This window comes from Solanum verrucosum, unplaced genomic scaffold, assembly GCF_900185275.1.
Source record: "Solanum verrucosum unplaced genomic scaffold, falcon-dt-bn FXZP01000307.1, whole genome shotgun sequence".
Taxonomy (NCBI): Eukaryota; Viridiplantae; Streptophyta; class Magnoliopsida; order Solanales; family Solanaceae; genus Solanum; species Solanum verrucosum.
This window is the reverse complement of record NW_026020264.1, coordinates 1,933,109-1,951,437: the sequence shown is the minus strand read 5'-3', so window position 1 is coordinate 1,951,437 and position 18,329 is coordinate 1,933,109. Positions and strand designations below refer to the sequence as shown.

General features: G+C 31.9%; 2 protein-coding genes and 1 pseudogene across 2 annotated transcripts; 1 reads left to right on the top strand and 2 right to left on the bottom strand.

The window, feature by feature from the left end:
• Nucleotides 1-6,590: 6,590 nt before the first annotated feature.
• On the bottom strand, nucleotides 6,591-8,084 carry LOC125833652 (probable carbohydrate esterase At4g34215). The gene is made up of 3 exons (XM_049512822.1): nucleotides 7,811-8,084; nucleotides 6,920-7,227; nucleotides 6,591-6,828 (listed from the first exon to the last, which is right to left on the bottom strand). Exons 1-3 carry the CDS (start codon nucleotides 8,082-8,084, stop codon nucleotides 6,610-6,612), a joined length of 801 nt encoding a protein of 266 aa, XP_049368779.1. The 3' UTR covers nucleotides 6,591-6,609.
• Nucleotides 8,085-12,247: 4,163 nt separating this feature from the next.
• On the top strand, nucleotides 12,248-15,138 carry LOC125833577 (putative pentatricopeptide repeat-containing protein At1g12700, mitochondrial; annotated as a pseudogene).
• On the bottom strand, nucleotides 14,984-16,237 carry LOC125833576 (probable carbohydrate esterase At4g34215). Its single transcript, XM_049512732.1, has 4 exons — nucleotides 15,976-16,237; nucleotides 15,588-15,895; nucleotides 15,049-15,093; nucleotides 14,984-15,001 (listed from the first exon to the last, which is right to left on the bottom strand). The coding sequence occupies exons 1-4, from the start codon at nucleotides 16,235-16,237 to the stop codon at nucleotides 14,984-14,986; spliced, it is 633 nt and encodes a 210-aa protein (XP_049368689.1).
• Between the last annotated feature and the right edge of the window lie 2,092 nt (nucleotides 16,238-18,329).

The window sequence follows — 18,329 nt, the reverse complement described above, 5'->3', positions numbered from 1 at the left end:
GAACCCACCAACCCCTTTGATTTTGTATCAAAGTTGGGCTCTTTTGTTTTTGAATCATAAGAAGAAGCCATTACAGTCTTTATTTAGTTTGAATAGTAGTAGAAATGGTGGTATTTCAAGCATTAAAGGAGTTATTCTTCAGTTCAATAGAGATATTATGCTACATTTGCGGTCAAACGTTTGAATCTCGATATCCGAAATGTGTCACATAAATTGAGACAGAGGGAGTAGTAATTAACTGATGTGAGATTATATTATAGAGTAATGATTTACAATTAATAATCAATGTTTAAGCTCCTAAAATTTTAAATAAACTACTGTCCACTTTCTAATATATTAAATTTTCTTCCTTCGGGTAGCCTAGTGGTTTGGGCTTGGGACTTCTATGTTGAAGGTCTCAAGTTCGAAACTCTTTGCCAGTGAAAGCAAGGGATTTGCCTTCTGGGTCGAGCTCATCGCACAGGGCTTGCCTAGTGCAGGTTACCTCTCCTATGTGATTTGCGAGCTATTGCATAAGAGTGAGATTTTACCCTGTGCGCACCCAAAGAATAACGACGGCAGGTTTCCTTGTCATAAAAAAATATATATATTAAATTTTCTTCTTCGTTCAACAACTCCTCCTACTTTTTTTCCTTCTTGTTCCTTATTTCTTTCAAAATGAATTTAGTTGAGCTCGAGCATTATTATCAACGTATCATCAAAATGGGTTAGTTCAATTATTTTTATTTATCGAATCAAATTAATAAAAGATAATTTTTGTTTTTTTTGGTAGTTACCGAAATATAGCTAATACTTCCAAATATTTATTAACCCCCCTATCTCAAGATTTACGAAACGCTGCGAGTGTAATACAAAAATATCAACTCTCTTTATTATTTAGCCAAACCAGTAATTATACAAAATAAAGTATAATAATCCCTACTATCACCAAGCGAAAAAACAGAGGAAGAAAAAGAAAAAAAAAATTCACTCAAGCATCAAAATACCACCGCATTTATCTAAAATGTATATCTACATAAGTACCGGCGGTAACGCCGATGAATAAATAGTCATCAAATCAACGAGGAGTAAAGAGCGATCGATCTAGTTCCTGAGAAGAGCGGCAAGAGAGAAGATCAGCGAGAAGCAGATAATCGCACCGGAAATCGGTAGGGAAAACGCACCGCCTTGGTCCGGCGACGGTGCTGGAGCCAATGTCGGTTCCTGAGCGGAAGCGACCACCGACAAAATCGCCACAATTGCAAAAAACACAGCCATAGCTTTCACTTCCATATCTCAGAAATTGCAGAGAATCGGAGAATGCAGTGAATTGGAGAGATAATTGAACTGAGAGATCGGAATTGGAATTGAGATCGGGATGAAGAGTGAAGAAGGTAGAGTAAGGGTTTATATAGGGAGATGATAAACCGTGTGGGTCCCAGGGGAGAGCTGGAGGAATATGCCACGTTGAGAAGACAGGTTGAAAGTTGATTTGAAGAAGTAAAAAAGAATGAGTCGCCGGAGAAGTTGAAGAATCGTCGCCGTCACGCTGTTAATGCAGACGGGGCCACATGTCATTAAAACAGGTAAGCAATTTTTATTAATACTATAATAATCAATGATTGATTAGTATAATTAATGGTATATACTGTTATTTTTAGGTAAATTATTAACCTCTTCGTTCCATTTGATGTGACAATCTTTCTTTTTAATCCGTTTAAAAAAAAATGTTACCTTTTTAGAAATAATTTAATTTCAAAATTTCATTTTATCCGAAATGATCTTCAGCTACATAAATATCTAAAAATTATTTTAGATCACAAAGTCTAAAAATATCACGTAAAATACGACGGAAAGATTATTATTGATATATTTGTAGGACAGTGATTGGTTTGTTTTTTTCTCTCTCTTAAAAGGTAGAATCGAAAAAGAAAAAAAAAGTTAGTTGGCGAGGTAGGTAGGAATATGAGAAATGTAGGTTGGACTTGAAATGATAAACGATACTCCCTCCGTCCGCAATTAATTGTCATGGTTTCCTTTTTTAGAGTCAAACTATAAGAACTTTGACCAACATTTTATGATGTATATTTTCATCATATTGATATGTAAAAAAATGTAATTTATAGTACTTTTCGTATAGTCTTTGAATATCTAATTTTTTTTAAAAAAATATCGAGTTAATGTAATCTAATTTAACTTTAAAAATTAGTCAAATTGACTTTCGAAAAGCGCAACATGACAAATAAAAGTGGACAGAGGGAGTACTTTATAGAGCAACTTTCATGTATAGTAAACACAAAAATCATATTTGTATGATATAGTTATAATTGTATAATTGTGCTTCATAACAAACATAAATATGTATATTTTGTTATACATATACAAAAGAAAGCAGTTGTATATAATATGTTTCTGTTTCGGTATACATATACAAAAGATCAATTGTATAATTTGTGTTAATATAAAGATAGAAAGAGAGAAAGGTAAAAGAGAACTGGGCAGGGGAATATTTGTATTGTATAATTATAAGTGTACATGACGAAGATATATGTATTTGCATGTGTATATACAATTTTCTCTCGCTTTATACAAACATAAACACAATTTATACATTTCTGTTTGTATAAGCGAGAGAGGCGGGGGAGAGACTGGCGAGCGAGATCTGGGAGAGGGGAGAGAGGGGAACAAAAATATATGTATATATACAATTTTCTCTCGCTTTATACAAATACAAACACAAACACATTTTATACATTTGTGTTTGTATAAAAAGCGAGAGAGGCGAGGGAGAGAACGAGAGTGGCGAGCGAGATTCACCAGGAGAGGCAAAATAGCAACAGTTTACTATGGGGTACAATTAAATAAAATTATATTTATAGCATTTAATTTGAATTAATAATTTGCTATTATATACAATTTTCTCTACTTTATATAATTAGTTGTTTCTTAAAAATGAATGGGTGAAACTAATTGCTTCACTCAGGGTTAATCTTTTAAATTAGTAGAAGGTTAATATTATTTAGACCCCTCAGGGTCAGTTGCATAGATTTATGCAAGTATTAGTAATATGAAAATTAGTTATGAGTGAATTTATATAATATTTAGTTATGTAGGGATTAATTGGTTATACATATATTAGTCATTCAGATTTCTAATGTGACAACCAACGTCATATTAAGTTAATACATGAATAATTTATTTCTTATTCAGCTACCAAACGACCCCCCAATTAATAATAAACTCTTATTTTAGTTTCTATAATCTATCTACAGTCAGATATCTCAATAACATCGTCCTTATATAACAATATCACTATATCAACCAAGTTTTTCTTAGAATCGTTATTTTATGTTATATTTCCCTTTTTATAACATTTTTTATATTTATAACAGCATCAACTAGGTCTAGATTTTGACCAAATATTTTGATACTTTAATATAATAGATATTATATGAAACTTTTTTTTATCATGAATATATTTTGCCATCATAGAAAGATTTTTAATTTCTTTTGTTATATAAAGTGTCATTAAGCTTAGAATTTGACATTAAAAAAGTTTAATCCAATTGTTATAGTAGCTAAAAAATCTTGAAATTAATAATGTACTTATGAAGAAGTTTGACTATGTATTTATATAGGTCTTCTATCAAATGAATAATTTCAGCAACATCAAACTATTAATAAAGAAAATTGTTTCATCTACCGGTTTTTATTTTTGGGCTGTTAGTTTGCTACCATGCAAAGCTTTTAAATTATTATTTATAATAATGTTTTTTTTTGGGCAAATTTACCATTTTATTAGAAATAAAATTCTCAATAGGGATAAGTACAAACAAGGGGGGCTAGGTCTTCCCTTACCAATCCTAATGCGGTAACAAACCTCTACTAACTAACAAGCATGAAGAAAATACGAGCTAGAGAGGACTAGGTATTTTGTTATCACCACAGAATTTGTAATACACTCTATGATGATATTACAAATGAGGATACTTAAATAGTGCAAAAATATAACAACCAAAAGGAAGGTTGAGTTATCGACATCAACCTTCCTTTTAAAGATGCATGAATAAAAAAGAATTGATTGCCCATCTAAAGTAACCGGTAGTATTTTCCTCTTGTCTCCTTCTTCAAATCTATCCAACAACATTTGATAGTTCATCACTTCTTCTTGGAATTATTGGATCTTGTTGAATATGTTGACACTGTCATATGATTCTGCTTTGCCACTCGCATCGGTAGGTGCATTGGAACAAACTCCTCAGTCACATTGTCATCCTAACTATTCTTTCTTCCATGCTTCTTTTTGTTATTGCGTTGTTGCCTAGGAGAATATATGCATCCCTAGCTGCATTCCCAAAGCAGTGATCCAACCAATCCTCTTCATCACTTTCCTCATCTTGTAGGTTAGCAAACTGATTTGGGCAGAAAGTACTACTACCACCAACTTGTAGTTGTTTGTTAGTGTTAAATAGGTGTAAGAGAAACCAACCTTTCAACATCAAAACTTCCCAATGCATCAATAAGCTCCTTGTCACTAACAGAAATATTTTGAACATTAGAACCTGCTAAAATCAATTGTCGCTCCCAATGTAACGGAGATGAAATATAGGCAACGCTACTACCCTTAGGCACAAAGGTTGATGCTCCGGGGCTCAATTTACTATGAGGTGTGACATGCTCCTCCACTTCTTCTACCATATTTTCACATCGACTCTCATTTGTAACACGTTTTTGCCCACTAGAAGTCATCAAACTATTTGTTGAAGTAGTTGTTGCTTTTTTCGATGCCACCACATTCCAGCCCTTACTGCCATATTGAGCAGAGACCTCACCACTGGATTTTTCAACTCGTTGTGTTGCCTCATGTTCAGTCCCTATAGCATGTTTACCCTGTCCAACAACTAAATGCTGCCTATGATTTTCATCTGATTCATGTGCATTAACATCACCTAGTTGCTGTTGAGAATCAACTAGTGATGCACCAACCACAACTCTTGAATTTGTATTCTCCAATCTTGAGAAACACCATGATGTGCATTCAATATAGTAGTTGCAGATGTTGAAGAACCAATTTTTGTCACATTTTGATTATCCTCAGCGACAATCGATTGTGATGTCTCAATAGTTTCCAAAGTTGAGGCATGCCCCTGTTTTTCGACGCGCCCCCCAAAGCCTTATCAGATTCGTGTTCAATGCCTATAGCAACTGAAGATTTCTCCTTGACATTAGGATCAAATTGAACAGTAGCAATACCTATTAGAACGTTGTCTGTAGGAACAATTTGATTTTCAACTGTTGTTTTGATATTAACTAGATTATTTTGGACCTCAACAACACCTTGTGCATCATTATCTGAAGTTTTTTCCGCCAACGAATCATAATTCAAGTCTGCTTGAGCTTGAGGATTTTTTTGAACCAAAATAGGACTGGAATTATTGTGCATTGCATCATCAGATTTGTATGATTCAGTTATCACCAATACATTGTTTTTGGTGCACGTACTGAGATTTTTATCATCGTCTCTTTGAATAACTTTTTCTAGTTCCCTCTTCTCATTCAAAATTCTCCTTGCGTCACCCTTATATTTTTGGATATCATGCGCAATTTCTTCTTCTCTTACACCTACTTCTTGATCATGGACTAGGTTCTTTTTCAAGATTAGACGACAATTTATTTCGGCATGGCCTTGATGCTTGCAATTAGTACAATACAGAGGAAGATTATCATAAACAATCTCTTGAAAGTGTTCCAAAATCTTACTAGATTCCTCATCCAAATACTGGAGTTTAATTCGTTTAGGATGCTTGTCCAATAGATCAAGTTCAACTTTTACTCTTGCTGTGCTAGGTCTTGATCGAACTTGAGTTGCTTTATCGATTGCAATTGGGCGCCCCGCTGCCGATGCAATTGATAAAAGGGATTTCCTAACAAACAAACTGATTGGCAAACCTGGCAGGGATCGGATAACCAAGCTAATGCTCTTGAAGTTTCTTTAATATCACAGCTTTTATTTTTTGAGCTTCCATTGACAGAATAGCCTTTCATATTCTTTGGTGCTTTACAAAGCTACAACACAATGACAAAACAATATACTCTTTCTGTCCCATGGACATTTTATGTGTGACATTTTTTCTTTGTTAGTCCATCTCAAAAAGAATGTCACATTTTTATTCCTAATGAAATGATTTATAATCACACAAATATTTAAGAGTTGTTTTATACCACAAGTTTCAAATTGTTGACAATTCATTTTCGTTTGTTTTAGAAAATTGTCTGATTTGCACCATCGTCATTTCAATAGCATCAATATTAAAATAGCTTAATGCAACCGACATAAATAATCAAGCATCAATCAATCGAGAGTTGACGGTCTGATTCCATTAGTCGAATTCCGTTTTCAAAATTTCCCGCCATTGGATTTCTTAAAAGGGATAAGTTACCTGAGGTATTTCCATGGACCGTTGGATGGAAAAAACTATCTTTCCCTTCTTTTTAATTGAACAATTGAAACATTATAAAATGATAGTACTTGTCATTTCACAAAACCAATAAATTTTTCCATTTTGAATGTTTACTAGCTACACTGATTTCATAAGTTGAGGAAATAATTGAAATATTATTGTTTCACTATTAACAATTAATAGATGAGGTTGTGGTTAAGATTGTCTCAAGAAAAGCATCAACCATCATGTGTCCTAGAAGAACTTGGGAAGAAGCAGTAAGGTGTAAATTGTCTTTTTGCAACTGCAAGCCCTTGGCATCAACAGTTACTACATTAGCAAGGTCAGGATTTAACTGTGCTTCTCTTACTATTTCTGTGTAATGTTTTCCTCCGGAAGCTAGAGCCACCTACATAAGTAATTTTGAACAAAAATATATATTTGCTTATCAAAACCAGATAAACAAATTGAAACGTAGGGAGTACCAAATTAAAGTTTACCTGGATAATCAAAAGCTCTGGTATCCCAACATCATTTCTCAAGTCAGTGAAAAATTTCTGCATTTTTTCTTTATAAGAATTTGCATCACTCTGGCTCATTGTGTCACTCTCCCCTTGATACCAAAGCATAGCTCTAATCACCCCATATTCTTGCACTGTAGAAGCCTTGGCTCTCATCACCAGCTGATTGTAAAGGAAAGTCCCCTTTTGCCATTCACTTATTTTGTTCCCTGCCATCGCGCATGGTACCAACCCTACTATCCCAAGACACGAAGTTTTATTCAACAAAGAATTTGCAAAGGGCATACCTGCATAGACCAATCTAGAATTTATAGTTAGTGTGTTCAAAGCGAGTCTAATCTATTTATACACAACTTTAAAAATAAAAATACACATGACTCATATCTATTTGAGTAAAATATACATTAGTGTGTTTTTCTTCTTCTTTTTTCTCAACAATGAAAAAATAGAAATGAAGGGAGGTATATTGTTGGGTTATGACATGTTATTTGACTCAAGATATTTGAAAATAAACACTTTGTTATATTATCTTCAAGATATTTATGTTAACATTATTTTGGTAATTAATGAAAGAGTAGGGATAGGAAGTAATTTCTTTCTTATACTATGTGATTTGCCTAATTTTTACAAATTCTAATGCATGGGTCCCCAGTTGCAGCCCATTTAGTGTTGGACTAGACTTGATGTTTTTGGCCCATCAAAATAGTGGGTCAGCTCGACCAATCCCGTTAAACTCCAAATCTCATATGGGCTAGCCATGATGAATTGGGCTGGCTCATGATACAGTCATATATACTGACAACTACATATATGATTCGAGCCGAAAGTTTTGAGTTCAGTTTAACTCCTTATAAATCCACTCCTACATACCTGGACCAATCCCACAAGTAACGTTCACGTCAATATCTGCATGTAAAGGTTCAGTGGCCTCCACCCATTGAAGATTGGCATCAAGTTTAAGGATGGCCGGATTAGGGCTACACTCCGGCGGAACAATACCATCCCATATGTTCTTCACGACACCTCCTAGGCCGGACATGTTACTCTGTCCAGCTAGTAAGAAGATGTTCTTCACCTGTGAATTTGCTATAGCTGTAAAATCACATAAAGCCATAATCATAAGCAATGCCATGGACTTTGCCATTTGTTATATACACAATGTTTTTCCACTTTATGAATTATATTCAACTTTTTTCAGATATATATATTGGATAAAATTGGTTAGCTTTTGTGTGTGTAGAATTAAGGTATAGGACTTTTGAAGTTCAAAGCAAACTTGACCCTTTTTTAATTTATTACGTTATATTTTTTTATTTTCCATGTGATTCGTGATATGCATAAATAAAATTGTGATACATAAAGAAGCATCATGTTGGCTTTGAATATTCCTTAATGGGCACTTAATTAAATATCGATCAAATCAAAGTTAGTTGAAATTTATTAGCTTTGAAGCTTTAGGCTATACTATAGTATATATTTATGTTAAATAAATAAAATACAAACTGGAAACAATAAAAAGTGAATAATTTATATGGTTTTGTTCTCTCAAATCTACGAAAAAAATTCTCAGTCATAATGTCAACCATGTGATAATAAGTTATGAGCAATTATTTAGGTGGATATATATTTGAAGGCACGTTGCATTTTATTTAATTATATTATGTGCCATGAGTACTCTGCAAGTTTGTGTCGTCTTTAATTAACTTCAGGAAAAGCCAGCTTTCTCAAGGCTTTTATTTAAGCTCTTTTGATATTCAGATTCGCATCGGATAGGACTTATTCTAAATTTTTTTCATATCAAGAACTCAAAACCTCTAATTAAGGAAGAAATAACCTCATTCACTGCTGTTTGGTGGTTTATTTAAGCTCATTGAGTTGCTGACGGTTATAACATACAAGTTTAGACATGCTGCAACAATTTTAATAAACATCGGACTTCTCTCTCTTTAAATGTCAAATATTACTAACTATTATATTGTGGCTCATACAATTATTTACTCTAAATGTCTAAATCAATGCTAACATATCATGGTTAAATAACTTAACAAAATGAAAATATACGTAATTAACCAAGTTATATATAGTTATACTATATGTTTAAACACACCATGTATATATTAATTTGATATAAATATTTGCTGCAATAATTTAAACTATTAGAGAAGGTCAAGTCTAAGAGGATGTTTGCATATACGACTAAAGTATGAATATAATTAATGGGTGGCTACAATATTGTTAGCCAAAGAAGAACATACCAGGCAAGAGAAAAGTTAAATTTATGTTCCCATGTCACTAGCAAATTTCTAATTTAAAATACATGCAAATCTCATTTCTAATTTTCAACTCTAATTTAAAATACATCAATAACACCTAGTTTTCTCATTTATTTCTTTTTCTTTCTGCTAAGTTGACTATTTCACAAATAATTAATAACATCATCAACTATGGCATATAAGCTGATCAACTATTTTTTCATCAATAACACCTAGTTTTCTCATTTATTTCTTTTTCTTTCTGCTAAGTTGACTATTTCACATATAATTAATAACATCATCAACTATGACATATAAGCTGATCGACTATTTTTTCATCAATAACACCTAGTTTTCTCATTTATTTCTTTTTCTTTCTGCTAAGTTGACTACTTCACATATAATTAATAACATCATCAACTATGTCATATAAGCTGATCGACTATTTTTTTAGCCCATTTAAAAGAATAACTCTTTTATTTAGTAACGGTTTAATGCTCTATTAGGAAAAATTACAGATTATGACAAATATTAGTATACATTTAAAATAAATAGTTATAGTTTTTTTTTTAATGTTATATGGATATAACTACACAATAAATAGCAAAGTTAATTATATAAAAATAATCAGAAAATTATTAAATATTAAATAGGAAAGTTATTATTACAAGCATACTTAATTATGTCTAGGCACATTTTATGTGATCAGTTTCTCATGTTTACCTTCATTAATACTTTCTCTTTCATCAATATTCCTATATCACATATTTTCAATAGGGAAGTGCTAAATGGCCAGAAAATGTGGCCAGAATTTGGCCAGAAAATTAAAAAAACTATAATTCTGGCCAAATTTTTTAATTTTATAATAAACTGATCTTTTTTCCATTTTTTAGTAAAAAGGTATTAAAATTAAAAGGGCAAAATGTTTTAAAAGATAAAATAACATAGATAAAATATCATTCTGGCCAAATTTTCTGGCCAAAAAGATTTTTCCTTTTCAATATTTCCTCTCCAAATTCCTTTCAATTTAAGATCCTTTTGATGATTCTAGGAGCAATTTTTGTTATTTGAATTCATCAAGTATCTTTTAATTATTTTTTCTCGTTTTTATGAAGATTATATTTGTATCTATCTATATTTTCATCTATTTTTATAGGATTTCGATTAAAGAATTATTTTGTTTTATCCATTATAATGGCTATAGTTATAAAAAAAAATAGTACAGGAAGACTATGAGCAAAAAGAGATTGAGGTTTGTGTGATTGTAAAAAATGTATATATTAGAATACTTATATACATAGATACTTTATTGTAATATTAACACAAGTTGAAATAGTGATGTGTGAATACAAGTATATGATACATAAGTAATCTATCCAATTTAAAAGATTGATTAGGCAATCAAGTATAATCGGATACATTAATACTATATTTTTATAAACAAATACCTGAGTTAACATCAAGCCTCAAGTATAACAGGAAAAACTTGACAAAAAAGAGATTGGTGTTTGTTGAATTTATCAAATTTTTATACAACCAAATACACTTACACACTTTGATACCTACACATTCTATTATTTTTCATTTTTCTTGCTTCTAGGTTGTCCAATGTATCCATCTTTTGTTTAACAATAATGTATTCATATGTATATTATATTGTTGTATTCATTTTTTGTTTAAAAACAATGTATTCATTTTTCAAATTGTCGTGTTCAGATGCTAATTGTCATACTTTACCTTGTTTGGTATATTAATAAATTAAGTTTTTATAAATACTTGTATCTAGGGGTGTTCACGGTTTGGATAAAAACCGATCCAAACCGAAAAATTGAACCAAACCGATTTAAAAACCGATAGATATGGGTTGGTTATGGTTTTGTTCGAAAAAACCGAAGAAATAACCGAACCGAACCGACAAGTTATATACATATATTTTATGTTATACATACATAATATATTATTTTTATTAACAACTTTAAAGATCTTATATGTATTTTCATCAAAATTTATTTATAATTTACTTATGAAAGAAAAAATGCCCACAGTGAGAATATTTATCTTATTGGTTTTATGTATATGAGTGTGTCTATGACAATTATTTATAAGATTGAAAATATCAATGTCTCTTTCTTCTAAGCCAAACTAATGAAATTGGAAACTTTATTCATAGTAAATTCAATGATGGAAAATTATGTAATGTCAGTCATTCTAACTATTTTTGTTTTAAATAAATTGTTGTCATTTTTTTAACGCTCTGAATGAATTGTTTTTTTATTTTTATTTATGATTAATAACCGAATAACCGAACCAAATCGAACCGAAACCAATAAGAACCAAACCAATAAATATATACTATATTTGGTTTGGTTTGGTTTTGATAATTTTAAAACCGATTAAGTTGGTTTGGTTTTGGTTTTGCCCAATAACCGATCCAAACCGACCCGTGAACACCCCTACTTGTATCCTTGATATATTAATACTTTAAGGTTTATAAATAGAAATATCAATCTGAATTCAAAGTATTTATATGCTAATTGTACACAATTAATACATTTTCCTTATTTAGTTCATTGTAATTAAAACTATATTAGTGTATAAATAGAAAAATAAAAACATATAAAGAAATACAGCTAAAAAAAATATAAATTATAGTCATTTTTTGTAAAAATAACATACTTATAGCTATTGAACTTTAATAACCCTATAAATATAGTCATTTTTGTAAGCTGCTCCCTATTATTAACTTTTTACGTGACATCTAAAATTAATAAACATTTTGATACATTTGATATATTTTTAATTTAAGACTATAAAATTCTAAAGTATTCTTTATTTTATTAAACTTCGTACCAAGACAAAATAGATCAAACAAATTGAACCAAATGAAGCTAGTAATAATTAGATTTTTTCTATCACTATTTTAAAATATAAATTATATTTATAATTTTAAAAAATAATTACTACTAAGAATAAATAAAATAATACTAATAATTATGTCACTCACAAATAATTTGACAAAAAGAGTAAACTTTTACCACACCAATAAATTAGGAAAATGACGTCTAAAGTATTATGAATTTGTAATAACATGTTCATACTTTATGCATATTTACAACTCCCTAATTTTTTTATTAAAAGTATTTATTTTTTGAGATCTCATTTTTTTAACCTTAATGTAACTTGAGACTAGTCTGAAACATAATTATGAAAGGATACAGTGATTCATGAGATTAAATTTTAAAAAATCAACTAATTTTAACGTATAATTTGCATTGACAGTCCTGTTTGATAAAAAAATCTTACTTCTTGCCGGAGATCGGAGAACTCTGAATAGCTTATTTTTTCTCCGGTGATTGAGTTTCGCCCCAATTAATAGCAGCAAAGAAGAGCCATATCTGCGATCTGGAAGCATTTCCTGATTGAAAATCCATTAGGTTTCAGTAAGTTCTCTTTTCACACTAGCTCTAAAATTACTTTAACATCATCTGCCTCGCTACAAAATTTTGTTTCTAAGGGTAGAATTTTGAAGAATATTGATGAAGCTGTTGCTTTATTCCGTCGAATGATAGTTTACCGTCCTCCGCCATCGGTGAAGGCATTCACTGAATTGTTGAAGGTAGTTACGGAGATTCAAAAAAAAAAAAATACTCTGTTGTTATTCATCTCTATAAAGAAATTACTACTTTGGGAATTGCGAACCGAGCATTGCAGCTTATAACACCTTAATTGACAGCTTATGCAAAGATCGAATGGTAGATGATGCCCACAAGGTTTTCACTAAAATGATTGAGAAAGGGATTTATCCTGATATTATTACATACAGTTCAATTATTCAATGTTTTTGTAATTTTGGCCAATGGGAAGAAGTTAAGAAAGCTACTGAATCAGATGATCCATCATTGTGTGTATCCGAATGTCTAAACCTATAATATATTAGTTGATGCATTTTGCAAGGAAGGTAGGGCGGAAGACGCCAAAGCTATCATTGAATGTATGATACAAAAGGGCGTTGATCCTGATGTAGTCACATACAACACATTGATAGATGGTTACTGTTGGCAAGGTCGGTTACATGAAGCAAAACAAGTGTTTGATTCGATGGTGCAGAGGGGTGTTCAACCTAACACTAATCAATGGTTATTGCAAAAGAATGGAAATAGACAAAGCCATAGATCTTGTGAGAGAAATGTCTCTAAAACAATTAAAACCTGGAATTGTAACATACACCACTGTTTTGCAGGGATTATTTCGAGTAGGGAGATTCTCCCATGCACAAAAGATGTATGATGAAATGCGTGTTTTAGGATTCAAACCCGATACTCACACTTATTGTATCATGCTAGATGGTTTGTGCAAGAATGGACATGTTGAAGAAGCTCTGGTGTTTCTTCAAGAACTGGAAAGAAAGAATGTTGACCTCAGCTGTTCTATGTATGATGTTGTTATTGCTGGATTGTGCAAAAAAGGCAAGCTCAATATTGCTCAAGATATATTCAATAATTGTGTTCTGATGGTTTACATGTCAACGTGAGGTCGTACAATACAATGATAAATGGCCTATGCCGGGAGGGTTTGCTAGACGAAGCAGAAGACTTGATGAGGAAGATGGAACAAAATGGTCTTTCACCCGAAAATTTTGCTTGTGATTTTATTTTGCAAGGATTTCTTAAAAGGGATAAGTTACATGAGGTATTTCCACTTCTGCAAGAAATGATTGATAAGGGTTTCTCTCCTAATTCATATACATTTCAGCTGCTGATAAATCTACCTTCAGCTGAATCTACTCTACTCGACATGATCCAGAGATTAAGACCCAACGATTGTCAGTGATTTTGTTCTAAATTTTGGTAAAGGAACAGGATGCAGTAGCCACCTGGTGTGATGTTTGCAATCAGTAAGTAACGAACTTGGTTTGATTGATAATACTCTAAAGTAATTGTGTATGATGTTATATACATATACTGAAACTAGAGATCTCTGAGAAAGCAAAAGGGCCAAAGTGCCTTATGAAACTATGTACTACAAAATTACACAGGAACACCAATACCTATAGGGGTTGTTTCGGTTGCTGGTTAGAGTTATGCTGGTAGTAATGTAGGATGTGTTATTCATGTATTAGTTATTCCATTTTCTACCCTGCATAAAATAATATATAAATTGACTCATAAATTATACATGTGGGATTGTAAAAATAATAACCAAACACCGTACTTGGTGTGTTGAATTTTATACAAAGCAACTAACATCTACGAAATATTGTATTAACTATGCTAGCTTTAATATATGAATAATTCCCTTCTTAACCAACAACCAAAGGTACCCCGCTTTAGCTGGATGATTCTTTTGTTGTTGCAATTTACTTCTCCTTTTCTTACATAGCTCTTGTGTCATTGTCAATTAAACGTAACTACAATTCATGTTGCATTTATTAGAAACATATTCCCTTTTGTAATTTCTATGTTCAACGAGGTTGACACTTTAATGTATCGAAAATTGACACCCCTCGTGGATTGTTGGATGGAGAAAACTACATTTCCCTTCTTTTTAGTTGAACAATTGAAACATCAATTAATGATAGCTTGTACTGTTTTATGATTACGTTACAGAGTATTGAACATTTTCCCTTTTTGAATGTTTACACTGGTTTCACATGTTGAGAAAATAACTGAAATATTCTTTCACTATTGACTAATGAATAGATTAGGATGTGGTTGAGATTGTCTGAAGATAAGCATCAGCCATCATGTGTCCTAGGAGGACTTGGGAAGAAGCAGTAAGGTGTAAATTGTCTTTATGCAACTCCAAACCCCTGGCATCAACAGTTACTACATTTGCAAGGTCAGGATTTAACTGTACTTCTCTTACTATATCTGTGAAATTTGTTCCTGAAGCTAGAGCCACCTACATAAGTTTGAACAAAAGAAGTGTAAACAAGTAAGGATAACTAATAACCAACTTTGCAAGGGATGCTTGACTGACCTCAGATTGTGACGGAGAATTTATTGTATTATTGAAGTTAAGCTTTCAAAATCTAATATTTGTTGAAATTTTAGTGGAATTTCACACACACACACACACATATGCTCCGTGTTGAAAATATACTGCATTTGGATGAACCTGCAGCTTAAGAACCGGTTCCTGCAGTAAGAGTTACTCCCTCTGTTTCAATTTGTTTGACTACGGACCTTCCTTTTTAGTCTGTTTGAGAAAGAATATCTCTTTCCTTTATAAGTACTTTTTAATTTCCAAATGACATGTTTAAAACCACAAGATTAAAAGACATTTTGGTACATTCCACATATCCTTAGTTTAAGATCGCAACACTTAAAAGTCTTCTTTATTTTCTTAAACTCCCTATCAAATTGAAACGGGGGAATTCCCAAATTTAAGGTTACCTGGATAATCAAAAGATCTGGTATCCCAACATCACTTCTCAAGTCAGTGAAAAATTGTTGCATTTTTCCTTTATAAGCATTTGCATTACTCAGTAACGTTGTGTCACTCTCCCCTTGATACCAAAGCATAGCTCTAGTTACCCCACATTCTTGCACTGTAGCAGCCTTGGCTCTCATCACCAGCTGATTGTAAAGGAAAGTCCCCTTTTGCCATTGACTTATTCTGTTCCCCGCCATTGCGCATGGTACCAACCCTACTTCCCCAAGAAGCGAAGTTTTATTCAACAAAGAATTTGCGAAGGGCATACCTGCACAGACGAATCTAGAATTTATAGTTAGCATGTTCAGAGCGAGCGAGTCTAATCTATTTAAATCCACCTCTACATACCTGGACCAATCCCACAAGTAACATTCGCGTCGATATCTGCATGTAAAGGTTCAGTTGCCTCCACCCATTGAAGTTTGGCATCAAGTTTGAGGATGGCTGGATTTGGGCTACACTCCGGTGGAACGATACCATCCCATGTGTTGTTCACGACACCTCCTAGGCCCGACATGTTGCTTTGTCCAGCTAGTAAGAAGATGTTCTTCACCTGTGAATTTGCTATAGCTGTAAAATAGGATAAAACCATAATCATAAGCAACGCCATGGACTTATCCATTTGTTATATACACTATGTTTTTCCACTATGAATTTCATTCAACTTTTACAGATATATATATTTGATGAAATTGGTTTGCATTTGCATGTTTCATAGCAAGCTGGACCCCTTTTTATTTATTAGGTAGTACAGTAGTTTTTTCCATGTGACTCGTGATAGATAAAAAAAAAATTGTTATTGAAGCAACATCATGTTGACTCGAATCTTCCTGGGTACTTAATTGAATATCGATGGAACTTATAATTTGAAATTTATTAGCTTTGGCTCTAGGCTATACTACACAAGTTATAACATCAACAACATATCCAGTGAAATCTCACAAAGTCGGATCTGGATCTGGGAAGAGTAGAGTGTACGTAGACCTTACCATTTCCGAAAGACTCTCGACTCAAGTATATCAAATCTTAGGGAAAAGAAGAAGAAAACAATGGCAAAAGCATAAGAGAAAAAACAGAAAAATAATATGATAATCGAAATGCAATAAACAACTTATGGCAAGAACTATAAGGGCACGACAAGACAACACTCTACCACTACTAACTTTTTACCCTAATATGCGACCTTCACTTCTTCCTATTTAAAATTATATCCTCAATAGTATGAAGCTGCATGATATCATGTCTATTCTCCCATACTTTTTCGGCTATAGGCTATACTATAGTATTATGTTAAAATACAGCCTGGAAACAATAGAAGTGAATATTTTATATGGTCTATCTAAAAAAAAATCTCATGCATAATGCTAATCCTGTGATAATTTAGTTAATGACTAGTGGAGTAATAAGTTATGAGCAATTATTTAGGTGGATATATTTTAAGGCATGTTGCATTTAATACTGCAATTTCTTTAATTAACTTCACGAAAAGCCAACTTTTGTAAGCCTTTTTTTTTAATCATTTGGTGTCCACTCCCCGCAATATTTATTTTTTGGGATAGATTATTTATTTTGCGAAATAACACTTATTTTTTGACGATTGAATTAAAATATGGATATTTTCTCAATTTAGTTTGTGTTCATTTAAGGAAACTAAACAAAATTGTCCTTGTGATTTGGGAAATTTTAATTGTAGTCTTTGTTTAAAGTTTGGGTCAATCATACGCACGTGATTAACAGACTGACAAATAGTTGTCCTTATTCCAACTAAGCAACAAATTTATTATTTAAAAAAATAAATAAAAAAGGTTGCTCTTAGTTGACTAATCTAGACTAATATCCTTTCTCACTAACAGCTTGATTTTGAACCTATTTGTGCCTATCAAAATCACAAAATACCACTTAAATGTTATTTAAACTCTCTTTAAAGAAACAAAAAATTATTTTTCACCAGCCTCTTCCCTCCATTTTTCTTTCAATAAAATGGAAAAAAATCAGTTTCATGTATAAATTACCAAATATGTGAAGACAATATGTCTATACTCTTTTCCACCATAGTATGTCTACACTCTAATCTATAATAGAAAAACTTGAATCCTTTTAATACCTGACGGAGGAAACAATCTTCTTTAAAATAAATAGGCGGAATGACCCCTTGTATTTGGCTCCGTTTGTCAGTTGAACCCTCTTACTCATCACTTTGCCAACCAAACGCTTAAACTCATCAGAATTCAATATTTTAAACCCTTCTAACCGTTGACCGAGCTTATGTGACATTAATATTGGTGAGTTGGAAATATGCGTAATTACACGCACTTGAAAGCGAGTTAAAACAATATTTTACTTTTAAAAAAATCAATTTAACAAAACTAAAAAATAAGTTCCATCATCATCATCTTCTTCTTCTTCTTCTTCTTCAATTTTAAAACTCTATTTGATAAGCTTTTGATAAGCTTGAAAAAGCTTAAAAAATAATAAATGGGTCTTGTGAATTTGTAAAATTAATTAAAAATTTTGATTGGGGTTCGTTGAGTTTGTGTTGGTGAACTTGTAGTTGAATATACAAGTTAAACCGAGAAGAATTTGATCTAATAGGTATGAATTTAGTGCTCAATTACCAAATATGAAGAAGATGACCATTTGAAAAGTTTAAGAAATTTTAAAATTGATATATTTGATTTTTTATTTTTTTTAGCACTTAATTT